The sequence below is a fragment of the Condylostylus longicornis genome, unplaced genomic scaffold (genome assembly GCF_029603195.1).
Source record: "Condylostylus longicornis isolate FDR11 unplaced genomic scaffold, ASM2960319v2 ptg000044l, whole genome shotgun sequence".
Taxonomy (NCBI): domain Eukaryota; kingdom Metazoa; phylum Arthropoda; class Insecta; order Diptera; family Dolichopodidae; genus Condylostylus; species Condylostylus longicornis.
The window spans coordinates 11,357,316-11,383,749 of NW_026578013.1; the positions used below are offsets into that span (position 1 = coordinate 11,357,316).

The 26,434-nt window shown below is 25.1% G+C and overlaps 1 protein-coding gene across 8 annotated transcripts in view; it reads left to right on the forward strand.

Annotated features, from left to right (window-relative positions):
- LOC129610185 (sodium-dependent nutrient amino acid transporter 1) overlaps positions 1-26,434 on the forward strand; it is a 99,961-nt gene that overhangs the window by 30,037 nt on the left and 43,490 nt on the right. Inside the window, exon 3 of one of the 8 annotated variants that reach the window (XM_055522616.1) lies at positions 15,568-15,621. The exons of 5 other annotated variants lie outside the window; for them this stretch is intronic. Coding sequence is in view for 1 of the 3 variants with exons in the window: in XM_055522612.1 (XP_055378587.1) it covers positions 16,193-16,237 (45 nt within the window). In the remaining 2 variants the exon portion in view is untranslated. Of the gene's footprint in view, positions 1-627; positions 648-15,567; positions 15,622-16,063; positions 16,238-26,434 lie in introns of those variants that run through there. 2 more of the 8 variants (XM_055522620.1, XM_055522612.1) reach the window with 2 other exon arrangements.

A 26,434-nucleotide genomic window follows, 5' to 3' on the forward strand; every position in this document is an offset into this window, starting at 1 on the left:
TTCTGAGTTATTTTATTCCAAAATTAAACTTAAGTATTAATTCTTGGAAATAATATCAAAATGCAAATAAAAAATTTAAAAATAAATTTTGAGTACTAAAATACTCTTACTTAAATTTCCTTTCAGTAAAATTTTATTTCTTGAATTTTATTCTTATACAAGGCATTAAATTTTAAAATATTATCAATGATATCAAATATCAATTTGTTTTGCTTATTAGTCGTATAAGTTTAAACATCCGAAATTACGTAAATTATTATGTAAACAAATGCCAGGTTAAAGTATAAACAGTTCTGTTTTTTTTTTATAAATATTTATACATACTTGGTTCTAGTTACAAAAGCTTGTGATATTGTACAGTAAAAAAGTCGTTTATAATAATTAATAATTTGTATAAGCTTTTCGTAATGTAGTCTTGTCCCTAAATTATTTATTACTATTCTTAAAGCAGTATAAAGATTGAATGTTTACTGCGTGTTGATTTACACACAATGTGGTACAATTTAGACATTTTAAAATAATATTAAAATTTTTTTCTAAATAAATTACACAAATACTTAATTAATTAATAAAAATTTTTATTTCTAGGTAAGTGTCATCCCTTTATTTATTTCAAATACCAAGCATGTATTCTAAAAATAACATTGGTGAGTAATTTACGGAAACTACCTACATAAAATAAATATTTTAGCAATAAAAATACAACTACATTTTTCAGATTTTAGACTTTAATTAACAAACCTTATGCATAAAACAAAAAGTACATTGAATTAAATCAACTAAATTGTTTAATCTAAGCACGAAAATTCATTCTAGTATTACAAATTTAACAGTCTAATAATAAGAAAGATATTTAATTTAGAAGTTACTAATTTATCATTTAACACGGCTATCATAGTATTTATAATGCCAAATAAGATCATCAACATATTAATAACATATTTCAGAAAAGGGTCTTTCTTCATATTTGTGGATATCATTATTTGCTTTATATATTTGCTTTGAGCTACATTTTTTGCATATAGTTGCTGTTAAATAACTTTAACTGTGTTTAGTTGGTTTAAATGACCGTTAAACTAATTTGCGATAATCTAAAGAAAATCGTTTTTCATTAAGGGTGAAAGCTTTCGCTGAAACGCTTCTATTCTTGACATCATTTTTATTATGATTTGTCAAATTATACTCATATATTTTTTAATCTTTGACATTTTAAATTGTTTTAGGTTAAACCTCACTTTCGTTTTACAGAAGTACTTTTTTTACATTTCTACATTAAGTGAGATTACAAATTTGACTTACGCACTACGCTTAACTTTTCATTGCTACTTGCTTCATATAAATGAAAAGCAAATTTTATGTTTGTATATTTCATGTATATTTCATTGTACTTTTACAGTTATGGTTTTAATATCAATGCCTAATTATAGAAAAATCTCAATTAACGAGAAATTCTCAATATTAAAACTTTTAGTAGAGATGGTCAACCATAAAACTCTTAAATTAGGAAAGTATGTATGTATGTATTTGCCTTTATTTCTGCTTCTGTTTCTTTAATACGAGTATATTTATGAATATTAATTTTGGATTATAATTTTCATTATCATAATAACACTCATTTTTTCCTCGATTTTTGTTTTTTTTTTAGATTATTGGCAAATTTTCATAATTTTTAAGTTTTAATCTAACACGTTTTTGTTTCCCTTGATTATAAATGAATATTTTATACGATTTGACTGAAGAAACACTACTCATACATGTACACATACAATAATTAAATCAGAAAAATAAAAAAAAAAACTATGTTAGAAAATTAGCGTGCGGAAAAAAACAGTTCATTAGAGCCACTATTATAGTGTTAAAAAATGCTAATGTGTGACCATATGATCGAATGAGTGTATCACCTACTGAATTGCGTTTAATGTTATGATATTTGAAAATACTTTTGAATAAATAAAATCAAATTTATTAGCCTTGACTCTTATAGTTAGCATCTTAAAATATTTTCATCAATCGTAAATATTAACTAAGAGGTTTTGTCAATTTTATTTTCTATATTCTTGTTCTCTAAAAAGTGTTAATTCAATTGTATTTATGCAAAATAAACTTTTTCTTTCGCATTTCACTTTAATTACGAAAATATTATAAAGGAGAAAATAGAACAATGAGTAAAAATATTTTGAAATTTTTATTGAACTTTTACATTTGAATTCTAAAGTTTATTTATTTGAGCATTAGAAATTTACCACTTTAAACCGCTGTTAATTAACAAAACTGCGTGAAATTAAAATTAAACGAAATTTCAGTAAGGATTTTAATGTATTTGTGTACTCAATATAATATTGATGTGATTGAAGTGAACAAAAATTTGATCAAGCCCATAAAATTTTTGATTTTGTATATACATAAGTGAGTATTGCAATTAATGTCGGAAAGTCGGAAAAACAATAGTTGACTGCGAAAAATACTTCATGTATCATTGGCACGTATTTCCAACCGTAACTACTATCTATTACTCAAATAATTATTATGCAAACTGAAATCCTTGGGTTCTTAAATAACTTGAATGACTTGAATGACTCATGATATGAAATATTTTTACGTACTTCTGACATATTATTTTAATACCGTAAAACATAATAAATGTTAATCAAAGAACGCATAAATTAACAACGCGTTCGATGAATGATCAATTTCGCGTTTTGGAATTATCAGTTAGCCGCTGAAATAAGGGTTCCATATCAAATGATTATTTTCTGTTGACAATGGGTGCGCCCTTATCGCTTATTTAACATCGATTGCAATTTCGAAAACAATTTTAATTATGTAATTGGTGCTAATTTTTGTATAACTATATATATTTTCGTCAAAATGTAGGAAAAAGAGGACCAAACTTGATATTTCAAATTGACTGGCTGAATTATAATTGTGACCAATATTTTCATAAAATTATAACAAAAAACCAATTAGTAACAGTTGATTTATCGATAATAATAAAATTTACATGCAATTTTGCAAATTTTTCATATTCTTATTTAAAAATCAATACCATTACTTCTCTTCCCTCTAAAAATATCCATTAAATAATCCTGTATTTAAGGTTGAAAAATGCTGGACAGCATGTGGTAAACGATAAAAAATATTGTAACACCTCTTCTTATTGTTATTATTTAAAAAAAAAATTTAATATTTACAACTCAAGTAATGTTTTCTTTTAATGCGACATTCATTCAAATCCGCGCACATCTTAATTCAGAACAAAGAATTTTGTTTTTTGTTGACAATTTTTTAATTCTTTACTTACTTAATTATAAATAAACGTTATTATTTTTTTGGGCGTATGCCACTTAATTGGAATCTACATATATTTTATGGATTCCTACATACTTTTGTGTATAAATTATAAATAAACATTTACTTATTGGAGATGTTTAACTTTCTAAAAACAGAAATAAATAATTTAATTTTATGTCTCAATTATTGTTATTTAGTTATAACATTTGCGGGTTCTTTAGAGAGAGCATAGAATATAAATGTTTTTGTTTTAACAATTGAATAAAATAGAAATTCAAGCGTAGAACTAAAAACTTAATGAACCGAAATTGAACTAAATTCTTTTAAGTTCCAGCTAAAATATGGTTTATTATAAAATTATGCTTAATTTAAGGTATTTGAATAAAGTGTTTATAATTATACATTTTCGAATCTGTCATATTAGCTTACGACAACGTAACTGCACACTTTTACTTTCTGAAAATACTAGAATCAACGCACTATTTTACACACTTCAGAGTAAAATTGATGACAGTTAAAAATCAAAAGTAAAATCATGAAGCCTTCCGTGCAAATTTTTACAGTACTTATTTTATGCTAAATTCAATGTGTCAGCGTTCAAAAATATGAATATAAACAGGAGTGCCTAATATATGCGTTAATATTTAGTTTTCATTTTAAGTATTAACAGAATTTAATACTGTTACTTTTTAAAGCTTATAAAACACTTCGAACCCGTTCCAAATAAAGGACATAACAATGTATAATTTCGCGATTGTCAATGGCTGCACAATTTTATGTCAAATAGGCCAATTATACATGGCGAAATCACCGAGAAATTTGGCAATTGAGGCAGTAATTTGTATGACAAATTAGCTAAATTTCTTTGCTAATTCGTCAAAAAATCTGAAAAATGCAAATATACACAACGAAAGTACGCCTATTTTTCGTAAGCAAAAAAAAATTTATTGCTACAATATGTAACCTTAACATACAGTCAATATTTTACAATACTGTCAAATGCTAGCGAGTTTGCCAGTTCTAGAGAATTCGAATACTTGCAGATTCGCCATACATAATAAGTCAAAAAAATTCATTCTACAACCTATTTCCGGAAATAGAATTTCAATGAAGACATTTCAATTGTAAGCTACTTCTAACCTCTGGGAAAGTAAGGAAACAAAACAGAAAATTTTTCTAATATTGAATTTGTGCATATAAACGTTACATATATATGTAGAAAATGCCCAAATTTCCAATAAATGGAGTCACTTTTTCCGTTGTAAACAAAATTTCGTTCATAAATACTTAGTAAGAATTACTATAATATTTATTCTCTTTCTTGCACACACCTGATTGTCATTAAGATATTACACGTCTGAAAATTATAAAGCAATATCATTATTATTCACATTTGCATAAGTAAAAAGCACTTTATGTCCTGAATAAATCACCAACTCATTTTCTTTTTCTTTTTACATTTTACTTCTGATTTTTAATTTGTCCTATGCTTTATTGCACATTTAAACTTCTTCCTGATGTCAAAAACCCATATTTTATTCTTTCATAAATACACTAATAACGAGCACATATACTGACGCTACCCAATTTTTCTTTCAATATTTTTACTGAAATCTTATGAGTGTAACGACTGGAAGCATTGTAAGAATATCATAATTTAATTAAGTGTTATATTTCCTTGTACTTTAAAACGAAATTAATAACTTTTTAGACTTAATATTTTTGAAGTTGTAATAAAAACAATTTGATTTTAAACGTACTATCATGCTTCATATTGTAATTGGAAAATTCTCATACTAAGTGTCAAACCTAACCCTTAACTATACGCAAATAAACTTCAACTGAAACTAGAAAAAAAAATTATTTTACATATTTAAATAATTTTTTTTTTAAATTCCGGAGTTTCATTATGTGTTCCCTCATTTTTATCTGGAACGAAAAACAAAGTGGTTTCAAAATTTTAATCAGCTGATATTTTATTACTGTTTCATTAAAGGTCCGACTTTTATCTTAATTTAATAAAAACAATAAACAAAATTTGCAAAACTGCGAATTCGATCCGAAAAATTAGTAATTTTGACCCTGAGCGTTTTTTTGAACTTGCGGATTGATCTCCAAACTCGATTCTGACTCAGAATTGATTGCAATTTTCGTACTGCAAGAAAAACTTATACATGCAACGTTGAGGGCATATTATGTAAAAGTGATATTTTCACTGAAATTTGTAATTTTTGCAATAAAAGTGCTATCATCTTCTAATAAATTGTAATATTTTTCATTTTTCGACTCTAATCACAAACTTTGGAGTGAACGCGAAAATGAAATCTGACTCCGAATCTTTAATTCCAAATGCAATTTTACCCATTAATCAATTTCTCAAAAACGTACACTATTATTGAATAGGCATACTTAATTACTCAATTTATAATCAATTTAATTATTTTTACGTACAATGTTATCATTTAGAATATAACAACTATTTTTTTTCAAAGAAACTGTTAACGATTTTACATTATTAGTCAATAAGTCATTACAAATATTTAGAAATCTAGTCGTCCATCATACTCTTCTGTACATAATGTGCACTAGTTTTAAAAAAATTAACCTAAAACTAAAAAAGCAGCAGTGTATCGTTTAAACAGAAAGTGCAATACCAGTGGCTATTTAAAAATTTAAAAAAAAATTGTGTTCTGATAAACAATAATTTCCAATAATTCATAATTATTTATGTGTACTTAATATTTGATTTACCTGGTAACTTATTGACTTTCGACCGACTTTGAAGACGATATTTTTTTCTTTCTTTCTCAAATTGTTCTTGTTATTAAAGGAGTGCACAAAGGGATTATAATTTTTTTTCTGCTTGGTTTTCTCTTTCATTTTTTAATATTTTATAAATTTACTTGACACCATACTGTTTTATTGCTGTACAGTTGTTTGCCTGTTTTTTGTTTATTGGGTATTAACCTACAAAAATTTATAAATCCTATTACAGGTTTGTTTTTCATTCCGCTTTAAGTAATAATAAGTTACCAGAATTTTATATGTCAATGAATGCAATGAATTATAGAGATAAAATTATACAAATAATTAATGTGTGCGATTACAATATATCATTATTAAACTCCTATTATTAAAAAGGGATACCGAAAACAGGAAATCAAGGTTAAAGGAAGTTTAATTGTCATTATTTTATTTTTAAAGGTGTAACAGCAATGTGATTTTCGGTAGTCTTAATTATTCTTTTTTTCCTTTAGGTTTTTTTAACTTTTAGAATAAAGTCTGGGGTTCGTTATTACTTCCTTTAAAAATTTGTAATTGATATCATCCCAATTTTTTTTTCTCTCTTCTTTCTCCGTTTTATTTCTCTACCTAAATCATTACAAAATTATACCTTAATTTTTTCAATACATTATAAGGATAAAAACTGCTATGTTTATTAATAATCAGGCGATATTTTAAGGTAGTAAATTAAGTTAAATGTGAGGAAGTGCGTAATATTACAAATTGTGGATGCAGTCTACACATAAAAAAACAACAACACGTACAAGTATACCAAGCCACTATTTATTGAGTACTGACACACATAAAAAAGTTTAGAACGAAAGCAAAAAAATTTTTTAAATTGAACACCTGGTTCATTTTACGAATATTTAAAAAAGCGTATTTAATATAGTGAGCACATATAGCCGGCCATCACAAACCGAAGAACATGGTGATTTTATTAAATTCAGTTTTAGAATTAAAAAAATTGCGTCCTATAACTAAGTAACTTTTTTGTTTTCATGATCAAAATTGTTATCATATCGATTTTAAATAAGTAGATATGCTACTACATCAAATTAGTTAAGGCATATCTATTAATTTAAGATAAACCCCTTTGGTCTTCTGAACCTAATTTACTTAAAAATTTATTATAATTTGTTCATGAAGTCAATTTGATCAAGAAGTTTTTCTGGACAAATTTGCTACATACATTAACACCACTTTTTCTGGTTACAATATCAAATGACATTTCATAATATCAAACACCTTTTTGTCAGTGTGATTAATTTAAAAATTCGAGTGTTCTGAGTAATGAAAGAGTGAATAACGAAAAGGACGGTCGTTAGCAAAATTTATTTGATCGCCATTGTCACATATTTTCGAGAAGAACTATTTCATTAATATTTCTTTGTTTTGTCATAGTACCAAAAACTGTATAATTTTTATAAGATTGTATAGGTTTTTGATATGTGCATTATAGTTGGCGAAAATTGACGATTAAAAATTGAATGTTATGACGATTATCACGTTCACTTTCATAGTGGTAACTAATTGAAAAAATTGGTATATAAAGAGGTTCTAAATTTGTATAGAACAAAAATTTCGTATTTTGAAAACGCTCTCCTTATTCGTGTTAATTTTTCAAACTTGAACCTAATAGCAAAGGTTTTAGTAATCGGACAATTAAAAAAATTAGCACTCCAAAGAACCTAACTCAAACTAAAAAGAATAACAAATCTATTAACATTACACAACAATAATCTTAAGTTTTCAATATTTAAGTTTGCGTTTTTTAATAAATCCCAACCAGATTGTCATAATTTTGTTCTTAAATAGAAAATCGATTTCAATTTTCGCGAAGTTTTTTCTCTTCTTTTTAATACAAATTTATTTCTAATCAAATTAAGTACACGAATCACTAGCAAGCAACACAATAATTAATAATTTATACTTATAACACTTAAATATGTACTAAATTTTCTATGAGGTTTACAAGTACTGCTCACAGATTTACCCTACAAATCTAAAAACAATATTTTTCTTTAATATTTATTTTTTCACTTTATCAATAGCGTGCTATTAATTAATCATTTCTGTTATGAAAACGAAGAAAAAAAATCTGTTAATTATTTAAGGTAGAAGAAAAGTTATTTTTAGACACAAAAAAAATACCTTTTAACTGTAAAAATATAGCTTATATAAAAATAGAAAAAAAAATATTTTAACTTTCTTATAAACAAACTTTTACGCCCTAAAGCGTTATTTAACGCGATAAGCATGTAATAATATCCAAAAGAGAAAAACAAAAAATATTAACATTTTCGCAAATATGTTCTTGTATAAGATCTATACAAATATTACAGTTATACTCTAACAGCTGTGTAATATCTGTGGTATCAAGGCGAACTCCTGACAATTATTCGAATGCTTCATATTTTCAATCGAATTCTTTCCAAAGGTTCCAAAGAGAAATTTTTATGTTATTTCTTGTTATCCTATTTACCTTATAGAATCGTTTTAGATTAAAATGGAACAAGAAACTTTGGAAGAATTTTAACTATTTACCGTTTATTAATAACAAGTAATTAGCGACTACATTATTCACAGTTAAGTATTTGCGCTCTTAAACTAAATTGTTTATTTATACCGTTATAATAAATTTTATTTCCAAGGAGTTTTTATTCTCAACTTGTTCAGCATATTTCGTATGTTTTTTTTAAATCTACTAAAATAAATAAAATTATTTTCTCAGGAACATTATTAGAATTACTTCCATCTACGTACATGACAAAATATAAGTATTATGATTTTGGAAAAACAATTTGAAAATTCAAAAATTTTTGAAAATCTCTCATAGAAAATAAATTTTTTAATTTTTCAAAGTAGTCAGATGTAAAATAATCAAAAATCTTATTAATTTTAATTCATTAGTCCTCTAAACATTTTCAACTACTCACTACCACAGATATTATTGCAAAAATGAATGTAAATTTTAAACTCGATATTAATGATGATGCGTGATGGTTTACAATGCATAATGTTGAGTATGTCTGTTTGTGTATACTTACATGCCTACATAAATTTTTAATCAATCATAATTTAATGTTAATATACACATATAATAACACCTTGTAATAGAAGTAAACAATTATTTAAAGAAAAAAAATTTTCCTTTTTCATATTTTAATTGCTTTTGTAGTTTTGCAAGCCATTCATAAATGAATTTAAAACAAAACGTAAAGAAAATTTACGTTTCGGAAATTATTTAAGATGAGTGTTCTTCTAATAAGTATAACATGAACTGAAAATAATAAATGAATGTGTGAATGAATGTGCGTGTAAAATGGCATTTATATACATAAGTACAAAAAGTTTTACATTTTTGTTATGATGACACACAAAACAGATAAACATTGCGTTAAGCTGCATATTCACTAAGTATAGAAGAATCTCAGTAATCGGAATCAAACAGAAATCAAAGTGTGATAGTAACAAAAATAAAGTTAGAGCAAACCAATGGCTTGTAATGTAGCACTTTTCCTTTCAACAACTGCTGTTAAAAACATCTAGCTTTGTTACATTAAAATTACTTTCATTCACATACGAAAATTTCAAAAATTGCATGCATTCAAGATGAGGAACAAATTAAATTCGATTTTGAAAGTTAATTGCGTGAATTAAAAAAATAATTATATTTTTAGTGACATTCTGCATTTATAAAAATATAAGCTGCGGGGAATTGAAATTTTACAAATTTTGTGAAACGATAACTTGAGAGAGGATCGAGTAGTAAAAATCTATGAACATATCAAATTTCTGCTTTTTATCTTCAAGGATGTAGAAGTTTTGTAAAAATACCCACAGACGGAAGGAGGGACCTACGGACGGACAAAATGAAATTAATAAGAATTCTTTTTTAAATTTTTTTTGAAAAAGTATTGAAAAAGGAAGCAAACCTTATTGTAATACAGGCCAAATTTTAGCACTTTTTCAATTATACAATTTTACTTTTCTTGTACCAAAAATAACATCCAGTTTTTTCCTAACTAATTTAATATAAATTATAATTAGTTTACGTAAACGTTTGTTTACATAATGTTACTTAGCTGTATTTTAAGTTAACAATCTTCTTTATCATTGCAACTTTTTGAATTCTAAATAGCTGCGCAATCATTTTTTGGTAAGAATCAAATGTCGACAAATACATTAATGTCCAAAAGGGTTAAAAAAAGCCTCTTCAAATTTGTTTTTACGGAGTTTTTCGAAGATCTGTCTTACATAGCCCCAGAAAAATTCAGGATGGTCTGAAAAAAATTTACAAGAAGGGTCCAAATGTCAAAACAGATTCTAGTGAACATTTAGAAATATGATCGAAAAATTAAAAAAAATTTTCATTGACTTTTTAAGGTTTTATTGGATTACACCCTCTATCGAATAATTCATATTTCGCAAGCTTCTTAATTGTTTGACATTTTTGCGGAATTAAACTTGTTTTTTAAATGAACAACATTTATAAAAAAAATTACAATTTATAAAAAAATATTTATGTAAGTATGTAAAATCTACAAGGAAATTTCAAACCCTTTGAATGATAAAAAAACACGTGTGCATGCATGGGTATAAGTATGCAAAAATATGACAGCTCAATTTATACAAAGCAAACATTGAACTTTTATAAAAACATTCAACAAAATCAAAATAATCAAATTTGTAAACAAATAACCGTTTAAAATATTAACAATAGCTTGTTGAATGACAATTAAAAATTAAAAAGTGAATTTTTACTTGCTATAATGTTTTATATGGACAAAAAGTACAATATAAATGTAGTAGATGAAGAGTATATAGTAACACTTAAGTAAATCAATTTCGATTGTTTATGACTTAAGTCAATTTAAAGCTTCCTAAGTGGGTAATAAATTGAAAAACAAGAAAAAAAATTAAATTATTTCTTGTGTCTTTTTTTTATTCTCTACTGTTATACATATTTATACATTATATACCTACATACACTTATATGACGCTCGATTATGTCAAGAGTTTGAGTTCACACAAATAAAAAATATTATTATAAAAGAAATGAATTGAATTACAATTGGATGTCACTTTAAAGAGTGTTGTCGTCGTTTGTTTTTTTTTTGTTATTTCTATTGTTATTATTATTGTTGTTTGTCTCTTTCATTGTTTGTCATGTGAATATCGTCTGCATATTCAATTATGAAATAATTTATAATATTTTCATATTTATTTATAATATTAAATCTTAAGAGTGAAAAAGAAAGAGATTCATAAATATTTTCTATCTCATTTCATTATGGAATTTCTTTTTACATTATACAATATTAAATTATTAAAATTTAAATATGTATAATTGAGCACATTGAAATAATTTAAATCAAATGATTAACAAAAATATTCAAAATTATTAAAATATGTAATAATAATCGTAAATCGTGCAATAATGAACTTTTACTCTTACTATATGTAAATTGTAATGCTAATTTTGTTTAATAACGTATGTAAATTAATTATTAACCGCACATTTTATAAACGAATTTTGGTATTAAGTTTCAACTATTTTTTTATTACGACATTATGACGGGTGTTTTATGAAAAATTAAATTTCGTAATCAAATTTTAACTCCAGTTTTAGTTTACCTTTACGTTATAAATTGAAAATTTATTCTAATTTTTTTTTGAAATTTGTCAGTTTTTTTTTTTATTTTTAATCGATTAAAAAAAACTAGTTTTGGTTGAGTGACATAGGAATAGGTTTTATTATTAAAGATAAAATGACGGTTTAATTTACCATATTATTATGTATGTATATACAGGGTGTCTGAAAAGTTCCCGTACTTTTTTTTTAATATTTTTACATCTTAGAACTGCTACATGGATTAAGAAATCCACATTGTCAACTGTTCAGAGACGTTTATAAGAGTAGTAATAACAATATTCAATAAAAATTTACAAAACATGCTCAAAATTAGCTCCATTTGCAGTAATACTTGACTCCCCAACTCCTGGTAATGTTTTATGGCATCATAGACAGTCTTATTTTTGTAATCAGTCGTCCTTACAATCGCAGCTGTCTTCATACCTGACCTGTGTAATTCTATAATAGTAATGTGCTTGTTATCGCGATTCATTTCTAGGCTAACAAAAATTAAAGACACATTTAACAAATACTACTTGGGGTAATATTACACGACGAATGCAAATAATGAAAACAAATTGAAAAAACCAGAATTATAACGAAAAAAATTAGTATTTCCAAAAGTACGAGAACTTTTTAGACACCCTGTATTTTACAGCAACATATGCAATTTATACATGCAATGTAAAAACGTTTTTGAAAAATCTTGCCACTTCTCCTTTGTCTTTTCATACACTAACTATAATTGTGTCCAATTAATCACACATCACTATTATACTTCTTCTACTACCCGCCATCTAAAAAAACCAAATACATAATCGTTGTGTTGTCATTGCCAAAAACAGGCCTGATTTTTTTACTTATTTGTTTAATATTACTTAATGGAGCCAAATCGCTTGAAATTAATTTTATAGGGCTTTGAGAAAAATAATAAAATCTTGGTATATCAAATTACGCTTCCTTATCTATTTCCACCACTTTATTCCTCTCGCATTTTGTGCAGCCGAGAATTTTCTGGAATAATGAAAATCAAAATGATTTTGTGTTTGTCTATTTCGCGACAACTGCAATATTTCGGATTGAAATTCAGGCTCCGTAGCGTATCAAATTCATAACAAAACTAAAATGTTGTAAACGATTAATTGTAATTCAGTATGAAGAAAAAAGCTAAATATTTTCCAATTTGTCTACCTAGTTATAATTCCAAAATTCCTGTACTAACTGTAAGTTAGCATAATGAACACAAAAATGCCAATCTCATCTTCCTAGGGCCTCGAAGTATGTGGAATTTTAATTTATTCTTAAAAATTCCCAAAAAAACAAGAGTTATAAAATGAATAAGACGTTCTTCTTAATTTTTCAATGTTTTAAAGCTTTACCTAATATAAACCTGAAATGTTCATAAAATCACTTTAAATTTTCTCCTATTAAATAGTTTTTTTAATTAATATCTAACCGGAACAACTTTGTTATTCATGCACTGCAAACAAAATAAAAAAATTAAAATCTTTCACAAGAATTAAATTTTTATTCAAACAAAAATAAAAATTATGTAAATATTAACAAAATCTTAAGATTATCAAAGTTAATTTTATCAAAGCAAAAATTTTCATAAAATTTTAATTATTTTTTGTGGAACTGCAAAAAAAAAACTTTTTTTTTTGATGATTCATTTGAAAAATGACTAATTTATTTTGTAATTTTGAAAAATAATATTTACTGTTTATTTTAAACGAACTTATTTATTCCATTTTCTATATCAAATTAATTTTTTTATAAATAAATAAAACTAGAGCTAGACCTAAATATATTGAGTTTCTGTTTACTTATGGTTTCAGTTTTCCCTTAAATAAGTGTGTTGAATGAACAAAAATGGATGAAATTAAGAACCTATATACGTACTTACATGAAAACTATATGTGGGTATGATTCATAAAATTAAATTCAATTTTAGTGCATAAAATGGCAAGACATTAAAATTTTTATAGGTTTCCTTCGACATTTACTTTTCTCATTCCATAGTAAATTGCAAAATTTCAGAAACAGAAATAAGCGTAGAAAATAAATTTTATCACAGTTTAAGAATAAAATAGAAAAATAAAATGTTCTACTATTTAAGAAAGTATTTAAGAAAGAACCAGTAACGAGTGTAAAAATAATTTTACTCTCTATGTTAAGTAAATCCCAAGTAATTTTCAACAAATTTATAAAAGAATTTGACCTGGTCTACGAAAAAGCTTTATAAATTATAAAAATAAACGATGTTGCAATTTTAAAAGAATTTTCAGGCATTCTTTTCTGAATTTTTTCAATGTTTAAAACGCGTATTCGTCGAATTAAACAAAAACATAGAATTGAATCTGAAATTTTTTCCATACTTGAATAATTTCTTCGTATCACACATTGCAATGCAATATGTTGTCAGAAGCAAAACGGATTTATAATGGTATTTATGACCAATGGTTTCAAAAAATAAAAATTTCATTTTATGGTACTTTAAGCCATTTTTTCTTTATTAGTCATTTTCCACATAAGCACACATTCCTTGTCGCAGTATGAACAAAAAAAAAAATTTAGAATGAAAATCTGACGTAAAAATTATTTTAAAAATAACGGAATATTTTATAGGGAATTTTATTTTCAAATAAATGAATATGAAACCTTTTCTCAAACGTTTTAGAGAGAATTAATGAAAAATCCTTATGTTTTATAAAGTTCAAATAATATTTCTTAAGAAACTATCCACAGATCATAAGTTTGTTAGAAATGCAAAGAAGATTTGAACATACCATCATATTATTGTTCTGATTTAGTAATTTGGTTTTTAAAACAATGTGTACCAAATTACGAAGCATATAAATTGCATTTTTCAACATTATTTTTGTTCAAAAAGGAAGCTGTTTTGTGAATTACAGTGTAAAATCTCGTTTAATATTGTCAAAATACCAACCACAAATTTTAATGTGAATTTTACAAAGATTACAATAAACAGTGGCTAACAAACTAAGACGTAAGGATATTTCAGCATTTTTTTTTTTCAATTTTTACTCGATATAGAAGAGAAGTACCCTGATTTAAACAAACTTGCAGCTTAATATATTGAGAATCTTGCGGTTATATTGAGAAATAGAGTTTCGTAAAAAAATTTTAATATTTTTATTAGAACGATGGTTCAAAAACAATTTTAAGTAAAATCGTTTAACATCGTTTATTATTAAATAATTTCATAGGGTATACTGTTCTTTGTTCGTTCTGTAGACAAAAGTGAGCTGAACAAAAACATATGTATGTATTTTTCTTTTGTGATAATTAAGGATGGTTTCAATAATATTGTGAATTAAAAAAAAGAAAGAAAACAATTTTTAATTTTTGTGGCCGTAGCCAAATACTTTGTAAGCATTTCGATAATTTCTATAATTCTGAATTTTATAATCAAACTGGTGCCTCTTCTATATTCTGCTGAAATTCGATTAATGCGCTTCATTTATAAATAAAATAAATATTTTAAGGAACTACTATTTCTTATGGTGTTATAGATCAAAAATTGGTGTTATAAATCGAAGTCAATGCATTATTGAGTAAAAATCAATTCAAATCAATTTTTATATTAAAATTATTTTCATTTAAATTGTCATTTACACATGCATAGAAATTGCACAATATCATTTGATATAAAAACCACCTTATATAACGGTATAAGTAATGTGCAATTTAAAATAATTTTCGCTAAAAAATTCATGACAATGTTACCATTTTAGAGATAACAAGCATTTTTTATAGAAAATATTAATTATTTTATTAAAGTCTCTCATGTTTTCTTTTTTTTTTGTTTTCTTTCTTCCTATTTTTTACAGGTAACAATAATAACGGCCATCATATTAACTTCAGTTAACATTAGTGCCTATCAGGTATCATGCTATATACGCTTAGGCTATTTAATGTCTTCAATGTCTGAAGTATTATTAAAAAAGACAAAAAATCGTATATATTTATCGAAAAAGCGAGCTATTTAAAAACGGCTTAAGTCCATAAAATAAGAAAATAAAAATTCTCACACACATTTCGTTTGCTAAGAAAGTGAATCTCATTTTCTTTCTATTATTTCACCTCGATTTTTTTTCTTTTGTATTATTGAGTGTTATAAACAAAGCTTTCGCGCGGATGCGAGGTGCGAAATATTAACGATAACGGTAAAAGTTTTTCTATATCATTTTTAAATTGTGATTTTTTTTTCACTTTTCACGAAATCTTTTTTTTTTGTGAAATTTTGAATCAATATTACCTTAAAAATCCCATACTTTATACTCGTATGAACGTCTTTTTAAAATCATAAAAAATAAAATTTATTTGAGAGTGAAGAAGACAAAAAAATTGTAAGAAAAAGGAAAATTTTCATCAAAAAATTTTCTAATTTTTTTTCATACTTATATGAATAAAATTATGGTGATTTCAAACTCCTGTACATTTTCATAATCAACAATGAAGTGGAGATTAAGCAGTAATGATACAAACACAAACAAAGACGTAAGTTATTAAAAAAAAATTTTATAGAAAGCACAAAAAAACAAAAACAACAGTGTGAACTCATAATTTTTGTTTTTATTAAAAAAATTTAAGCAAATTTAAAAATCAAAAAAATATGCACAAAATTTTTCAAATGTCTGCTTTTCCTGGCAATTAAAAAATGTTCTGTTGTAGAAAATTTTGACAACATTGTATTATGACAGTTTATATGTAATGTTCGTGTGTAAATACGAAAGACTGAAAAGATGCAAAATTTTGTCACATTAATTCACAACTTTGCTATTCTGTAAGATTTTTCCTACGTCTTACTGTGCTATTCTGTATCTATCTCACAGAATAGCACAGTAAGACGTAGGAAAAATCTTACAGAATAGCAAAGCGTCACTTGAGTGACACTAATTGTATAATGTGTTTTACAGAATTTTCGAGATGAAAATATTCTGATAACAGAACTTGAGAATCATAAGTACTTTCGATATGATTGAGAGAAAATGATCTCATTTACATTTGTACGAAAATAAATATTTATTGGTATTATAAATTGTACCATTGATCTTTTGAAAAGTGATATTTTTGATATTTTCCTGTTCTTTGAGGAAAAAATAAACCAGCAGAAAATTAATTAATTCACTTGTGATAGAATTCCACCTAGCTGAACATCAATCAATGTTCATAGCAAAACTGAACGCAGAAAACATCAAGTGTGAATATGTTGATTTAGGTACATTTTTAGCTTATTTGGACAACCAAAATAAAATGTGGAATTTAGTGCCTCTTTATTATTAGGAGGCAATATTTTTGAACCTTCACAAATAGTATGTTATATTATATACTATTGGTTAATAATAAAGTCAAAAATACAATATAAAATATTTGACCAAAGCTGAATCGCTATTATATACTTTAATGTTCAAACTTTACAGCTTCATCCCATATTCAGTCCAATACAGCGCACATTTCCCGTGATATTAGAAAAGCAAAGTTCTTAATATAAAACAAATTATATGCTTCTTTATATATAAGATTTTCTTTAGGAAAAGCACTCTCACTAGATTTTCAATTTATTTACTAATTTATCTTAAAAATCATTCATATTCTTTAATATGCATGTTAAAAAAAATTTATTAAAATTCACGACTTTTAAAAATTATTTTTTCCTATAATTCACACTGATTTTCTTTGTTAATTATTTATAATGCCTTTAATAAATCATAATGTGAATTTATTAATTGAATTACATAACAACTTCAAATTTTCTATCTAAAGATGGTTTTCTTTACCAACTTTTAATTCATTGTTTGAAATTAAGTTACAAACAATTGTTTGAGAAAAAATTTTTGCTTGATAACTTTATTTTTATATCAGTTTGCAGCTAATACAGTAATTAAATTATATTTTATGTCGTCCAATGTCAAACTCTACATAAATTTCAAGATTATCAAAGTTAATTACTATTACAAAATTTTTATAATTTAAAATAACAAAGTAAATTGTATTTTTCGAGGAATTCATAAAATAACTTTCATTATAAATTGAATATTTTAATAGCCCAGTTTGCAATTATTATGTAACCACTTTTCCTTGGCATTTTAACCCTATTACGAGTATATAGAATCAAAAGAATGCAATAATTAATTAACAATGTAATTTTGTTTTATGAGGAAGTTAAAAAATATGTTGTAATAAAATTAACTTGAAAATAACTGTTATACTTACTCCAATCAAAGTAATTGTTTATAATGTGAACTAATTATTTATTTATTTGAAAAGTGTATGATGCAATTAGATGCAATCTTATAGTAAAAAATAATTCTATTAATGATTAAACAAATTATATAGAAGAAAATGTTCTTACGATCGTTAACAGCAAGTTATTTTTATTAGTACAATCTCATTATTAAAACAAATGTCAGTTAACATTTGTGCTTAAAAAATAAATAAAATCTTTCCCTTATAAAGTTCGAATATTTTAATTTGAATTCTACGTATTTTTTATTTTACTAGAGTAAATTTTACATATATGCACTTTACTTTTCTCTCCTTTGTGAAGAATGTGTTTTCTTAATTTATATTAATAAAGATTTAAAACAAAAAGAAAAGTCTTACCAATTATTGCAGCTTTTGACCGAATATTAATTAAAATTTAGATAATTCGAAAAACAAAATATAGATCAACGAACTCAACTTGAATTGTTTTTATTTATATCTACAATTTTGTTTTTTGTAATTCTCAATAGTTGATGTACATGATTGTTCTCCAAGACAACTTAAAAAAATGTAAGTAGCACAACAAGGTGTGCTGTTTTGATATCATAATTCGGCTTATATGTGTTAAGACCCAGACCAACAACGGATTCGATAAAAGATTGAGATCAATACCTTAATATAACTTCCCGACACCTGGGCCAGGTCCTTAAAAAAACAATGTTTTCCATATACTGAACCTAATCCCAGCCAAGGTGAGACATAGGTAAAGTGAAGGGTTTCTTCCTTTCCTACAATGCTCATTCTATAGCAGCTTGACAAAATAATCGGTAACAATTGCCACAACTTTGGCGATATTCTTACAAGAACAATCCAGCAGCTCCCTTGTTTTGTTTTCTTCATGATAGTATGGTATATATATATATATTTTCTTCGACTTTTTGCAATTCGTCAAACCATCTGACCTAAACTCTTTTATACTATCTCTGTTTTCTTCAGACTCATTACATAGTAACATAGTGTATTATTAACCACTTTTATTTCTATCCAGTAAAGTAAAGTTCTATTGTATCTTTTATTCATATTCTCATTAAATGAATAATTCAAGAGTGAATGCAGCATAAGTATTCTTAGCTTGTGCTTATATGTATAAATGATAAATAGTTTTAAATGACAGAAAATGTATGAAAGGGTCTATTAACAACGAAAAAATGTTGGGGACAACATCTTACTCAAGCTACTTAAATACTTTTCAAACTTAATTTTTTCAATATGATTTATTTTAACCTTCTAAAATTACTTCCAGAACTCGGAACTCCCCTCTATGCACACAAACAATTTTTTCACAAAATTCCATAGAATATTTGAATACTTATATTAGATTTCGGAACTTATTTTATCTTATTTTCTACATTGTCTAATTTTTGTTAAACTTTGTGTTTAAGTATCTTGCCAAACAGTGTACATGTTGCTCTATAGGTGCGAAATATTTAACATCACAAATCATATCTATTACTATGTAGGTGCGAAACTTATAAATTTAAAATGAAAATCATTGTTGTCATATAAATTAAATGAAAATAAAACGAAATAACGCAACCAAACTACAGAAAAGTGTTGCACAAATTTTTTTTTTTAGAATTACTAATGAGATCAAATTGCACTAAGGTGCATAACAATCCATGAAAAATTTTTAACATTGTTGTACTCTCATAGTCTATATGTAAGAATGTAATTCACACGTTATATTAAAAATAAGAATTATAAACAGTAAATAAAAGTAAAACTTTATAATATATTGTGCAAATGACTATAGTTTTAAATGAAAAGAAAAAATACTTAAATTTATTTTGTTTTATTATTAAAAGCACCGAAATTTATTATCTTCATAGCATGTTAAGTATAATAAAAAAATAATAGTTGAAAAGTTGATGTAAACATCTAAATTACATTTTATTACGAGACAAGAAACAAGAGTCGTAATCGACACCTACTCTTTACATGTAATTTTAATTTATTTTTTTAAAATTTAAATTTTTATATAAAATTTAATTTAGTTTGCATGATTTTAAATGATTTTCCAATCAAATGAAAAAGATTAGAATAACATGCAAGCTACGTACCCATTTCATATTATGACATTGATAATGGCACTAAAGCAAACACATATACATATATACGTAACTGTTTGAAGGTTTATGCAAATTTTCTCCCAAAAGTATTTGTTTGCTGAGAGTTAGTAATTTATAATATAAAATTCAAACAAAATAATAACAACAAAGTCAAAAAGTAAATAAAGGAGAGGCAAGGCCTATTTTTCAATTCTCTTTTTGACAATTTACAAAAAAATTTGTTGACATTTATTTTCGGCAGTTCCTGTTTCGCTTTTTTTTCCATTTGGCTAATTCTTTAATTTTAACATTGCAAAGAATAAAAATATTTTCTATTTAATTTTTAAAAACTCGTTCGAATTTTCAAATTTCATCTCTTTTAAAAATTTTAATTGAAAAAAGTAAACAAACACATTTTATACTGCTTATACTGACCTGTTCTATCGCAAATTTCTATTCTCTATTTTGTTCTAAATTTTTCATTCGAAGATTAGTTCATAGGGCATTTTTTATCCGGTTTACTTTTGCTAGTGGAATTGTTAGAATTACCAGAGTTTCTTACATTAGAATTGCTATACAATTTCAAATTAAGGCAATTTTCGTATAATTTCAAAATCGAAAGCTAAATAAAAGTAAAGTTTTTCACTAATTTCTAAATAGCAAGGTATTAAACAAGATTATTCAAATTCTTTGAGGTTATGGATCATCTATGACTTTTAAAACCACACTTACATATAATAATCTGAAAATACCAATAAGTACTATAAAATAGCTCATCCAGTGTAACTTTACTATTAAATATACCAAGACATTGCCCCCACATACAATTTTCACCTCCTCTAAAACTATTGTTTATTCTCTTTTAATCTTAAAAGAAATTTAAAGTTACAATATTCCATTACTTGTAGCATATTACAACTTACAGATACTCTCATAGAAACTTACCTTTACTTACACTTTAAAATTATGAAATATTTCTAATTCAGATAACAAAAATACCACTGGATATAAATTTACCTTGTCTAAATTTAATTTTTATGATTTGAAAATTTATTTTCTCTAATTGAATTTTACAGCTGATGATAAAAAACAAAAATTACATTTTTATGTCTTAAGTATAATTATCGAAGAACAAGGCAACATAAATTATTTTCATTTATGTTTTTCTATTAAAAAAAAATAAATTTTTAACAAATTTCAAAAAGAAAACATAAATAATTGCAAAACAATATACATTTTTGACAAGGATGTTCCAAATTTCATTTTAACATTAGAATTCCATTAAGAACGCTAAAAATTTATTTGAAAAAATTCCAAATTTGATTATGAAAGTTTTTTATCTAAAATATTTTCTCTTATCAAATTATTTTCTTTTTTTACTTTTAAACAAAAATTACAACATAATTTGAACAATTTTCAATTTGAAATTGTTTTGAAATTACAACAAATAAATAAAATTAATGCGTAATTCAGTTTTTTGACTGCTCTGTCAAAGTGGCGCCTTTCAAAAATATCTACAAACTATTTTTAAAAGTTGAAAAAATTTTAATTACATTTCAATTTCAATTTTAACTTCAACAAAATAAATGCACACACAGCAATAATTATGATTAATGATCTTTTTAGAAATAATTGATTTAAAGGAAATTTCCAGAAATGCACGAAAGTTTGTCATATTTTAAATCAATGTGATTTAAATTCCATTTCCACTTTAATCTAACAGCGATTTTTGACGTAACTTCATAAGCAGTTTATTATGAAATTTAACAAAGACCTAATTATTTCCACCTTATTGCAATTATTTTTTAATATTAAACTTATTATCAAATGATTGCAACCAGAACATGAATTAATGTTAATTACATATTATTTACATTACATGATATTTGCAAATGTTTATCTTTAACATTGCAAATGTAATGTCAATTTGGTGTTACTTAACGTACAGTTGTAATTAGTTTTTAGATGACAGCGCAACGCTCTATATGTGCATTCGATAGTTTTGCACTAATTAAATGTTTTATACGTATTGTTGACAAATTTTTATTCCTATAATATAAATTTCAAAATTACAGGTATTTCAAGGTACAATAATTAAATAAACAGAAGCAAGATAATAATACTCAAGTTGATTTGCACAAACAACTTGTAACATAGCCGAATTAATTATATTTCCTGTTTTCTTTAATAAACGGTTTCTTAACAAGAAAATACCTTGTAACAACATTTAAGAACACAAATACATAATTTCGTTTAATGCTATAAAAATTGCTTATTAATCTGCCTCGACTATTTGAATTGTTATCACAAATGCATATTTTGAAATATCTTTAATTGTTGCATAAGCATAGGCGAAAATACATTTTAATAAGTGAAGCATAATCTCCCATTATGATTTGACAATTATTATTATCAAAATTGTTTTCTCAATAAAATTAAAAAAAATTCTGCCCTTCTGCTACCATTTATCTTTCATTTAATCTTTTGTACAAAAATCCAAGAATCAACTCAAAAGAAATAATATGCTTGATTTCAACATCCACAACTTGTTCAAAAAATTTCAGTATTTTGAAATTCTTTATTATAAAAATTAAAATTTAATTGATTTGGAATTCTTTAAAAATTTCAAAATAAAACAATGATAATTTTTACAAATTCACTATTCAATCTGTTTTCACACTCATAACAAAATAGTAATAAAAAAAATCGATTTTAAAATCGAATCTGATAATCTTTGTACCAAAAATTACTGGATATGAACTTCATGTATAATTTTTTTCTAATTTCAAAAATAATTTGAAAATTACAAAATCTTCTCGCTACATCATCATTTATTAAAAATGCATTTCTTACCTTTGATGCACAAACAATTTCCAACAAAAAACGTGGATTCATTGAAAAAATCTCCTGGATTAAATAAAAGTTTTACCAATGCAATCACTCACATCAATTTTTTAATGATTTCCTCTTTGTTTTGTTTTCTCCCTCTTTCTCGCTCTCTCTCTTTTTCACTATCCTTCTTGTTGATTCTGATTTTTAAATTTTTGAATTTCAGTGAATCGAATTAATTTAGTTATTACCACTTCATCATCTTGCCACAAAACAATAATTTTTTTTTTCTTAAGAAGTTCAAAAAATAAAATTTCAATTTTCAAAGCTACCACTACCACACATAACTCTATTGGTAAATTATGCAGTAAATTTCTGCTTTTTTTTTATATATTTTTGCACTTCTCCACCCGTGTCTAATTCAAATTAAATTTTATTATGCATTCATTTAATGTTTTTCTCAAGAATTTTTTCATTTTAAAATAAAATAAGAAAAGAAAAAATATGCTGGAAAACTATTGACTAACAAAAAAATAAACACGCCACAAAGCAAGGAGAGGAAACAAAACAAAACCAGTACCAAACATTAAAAATATTTTTTTCTTTTTATTATTAAAAATAACTATAAAAAACTAAGTTCTTGCAAAATAGTGGTATTATGGGTTTGATAATGGTAACCAGAAATAAACTACAATCTACAATAAAAATATTGTAAAATTAAAAAAAATTTCTTGTCGCAAGAAATTGCACGAATTTATAATAAATTATGTAGCCTTTTTATTGTTATGTCTTTAAAATTTTCACGTTTTTTTTTATAGAGCTTAGAACAAAAAATGTTCTAGAAATGAAAAAGATTTGAAAGAAAATCTTAATTTAATTTTGAGAAACCAAACCAAACCAAATTTTCGAATGCCGAATTTAATTAAAGTTGTACCAACAAAGCTTGCAAGTGAAACAATACCGCCACATTTTGTTTTATAAATTTTAATTCATTGTGGAAGTCAAAATCATTTAATTGGGTATATTGAAACGCATTGGGAAAATGCATGGGTTTTTCGGCCTAATATCAATTTAAATTTGATAAATAATAAGCAATTTAATTATATAACAATTTCAAAAGAAAAATATCAAAAATCACTTCTGTTAAGAAAAAAAGCAAAATATAAAAAATAAATAAAACTAATTAAGCTACTAATATCGTCGCTGCTTCGGATCGAAATTCAGAATAAATAGAGTTTAGGCGGCAAGTTCTTTAAGTAATTTCTGGAACCTTGATGAGCATCACATTTTTTCACAATTTTGAGTTTGTAATGCGACGTGTGTGTAGTAAAAAGAAGGTAAAAAAACAAAAATTGTGGAAATAAAAAATGAAGAAAAAAACAAAAACAAAACGGTTCTTACTGAAGAATGAATTATTAAGATAAATTTGCAATTAAATATGATTTTGAAAGCTCAAGATAGGGCTTCCTTTTTAATATGTAACATATGGTTAATTGAAATTCAATTGCATCCACGTTTTAACTGTAGTAAGTATTTGCGAAAATTTGAAGATATCGCAGAATTTCTAGCACAAATTTCACTTTTTGTTCAAGAATACAAGAAAACAACCTTTTCAAAAATTCATTTTTCTAATTTTAAAAAATAATTCTCTACCAATAATTCTATTTGTAAAACTTCATATGATTAAAGATTAAAAAATCTGCAATTAAACGAATCTTGGAATTTCATTCTAGAACAAAAAATAAAAATATTTCCTCTTTGATCTAATAAAAATTTTAAACTATATTAAAAAGAGAATTTTAATGAAAGCTAGAAAAACTTGTACTAATTACACGCACGTATTCATCATTCTGTATTCTAAGAACTTTATACAAAAAGTACCTTTATGTATGAATGAAATGATTTATTCTTGTAAGTAGAATGCATTTCGTATTAATACACACGTGAGAATTATGACCTTATATTAAGTATACATACTTATATATTTATTTCAATCGAAAAGAATTGCACATTTTCATAGCAATTTTATTATAAAATAAAAACCAGGAAATCTAATTTATTGAACCCTTTGATAATGATAATGATTATACGACAAAATAATAATGATTTTATTTATAGGTTTGTGGACATGTACATTAACACTTAAGTTTATTTCAAAATATATCGCGAACAAACATACCTTTAGTATCACTGATTAACAATTATTCTATGTTCTATTTATTCAATGTACATAGGTGATTATGACATTAAATCTAATGTAAGTTTGTAACATATTAAAAATAGTACATAACAAATAAAAAAGAATTACAACCATGTAAAAATTTTATTTAAAAGTTATTGATTGTACAAAATATAAAGGGTTCTACAAGTTCTACAGTGTATACAACATAATAAACTAGGATTATTAGAACTAAAACAAATTAACTAAGAGTAAATTCGTCCGGTCCCATCAAAACCAATTATTTTGTTGATTCTCAATCTATTACTACTTGACATGTCTTATTACGCCGGAGTGACTACTGGAAAACCTCTGCGAAATATTGCCAAAATGCTTCGTTTTACAAACAACAGTCAGACAACATAGATCGTCAAGTTCCACGTTTCAATTATATCTTCTACTTAAATAAATTTTAAAATTTCCTCATCCTTTAACTGTTAATTTAAATCTCCCTGAATTGCTTTCTTTCTCTCTCACATAAAATCAATTTTCATATTTTTATTGTCTTTTAATTTAAGATTAATCTTTTCCTAAATAAACTAATGTGGTTAAATTTGAAACACCATTTGAACCAATCGAAATTGATCATAACAGCAGCAATTGCATTTGAAAATCTAAGAGGGACACCAAAATAAGGAACGGTAATACGAGATCATTTAAGATTGGCAATTAAGAAATGCGATATTAAGTATATAACAATGCTACATATGTGCATTATCACTTAATACGAGTACTTTATGAATAAAAGAGGGGTAATTAATTTTACTCAAATTTCTTTTCAAGACAAAAGAAGATCTTTTCAATTGAAAATATTTTTTTACAAAACAATTCGAAAAATAATCAAAGTTCTCTAAAATTCTAAATTTTTAAATTCAACTCCTATAAAGAATCCTATAATTCACCTTAAATTTCAATTCGTATTTTAAAACATTTCCTTTACGCTTTTAATTCCTATAAGGGTGATAGAGCATTGAAACTAATGGCAATAATAAAATAAAATGATTATACACACAATTCTTGAAAACGGAATTTTACAACGTAAGAATATGTACAAGGTGCGCCAAGAAGAACATTGTGCTCATCTCGGCCGTAAATTTGAAAATAAAAATCAAAAACGATATTCATGGTGTGCAAATTCGATGACAATTCATAAGTATTTCATAAGTAAATTTTGGTTTTAAAATTTTGAAACCCTTGGTATTAGAGTTGCTGAAATTTTTATAAGAATGGTAATTTATTGTTTACGTTGTAAACTAATTTATGCAGCCCTGCTAATAAGAAGAATTTAACTCCTATTTCATTCTAATGTATAGAAATATTTACGTCAATTGTCAA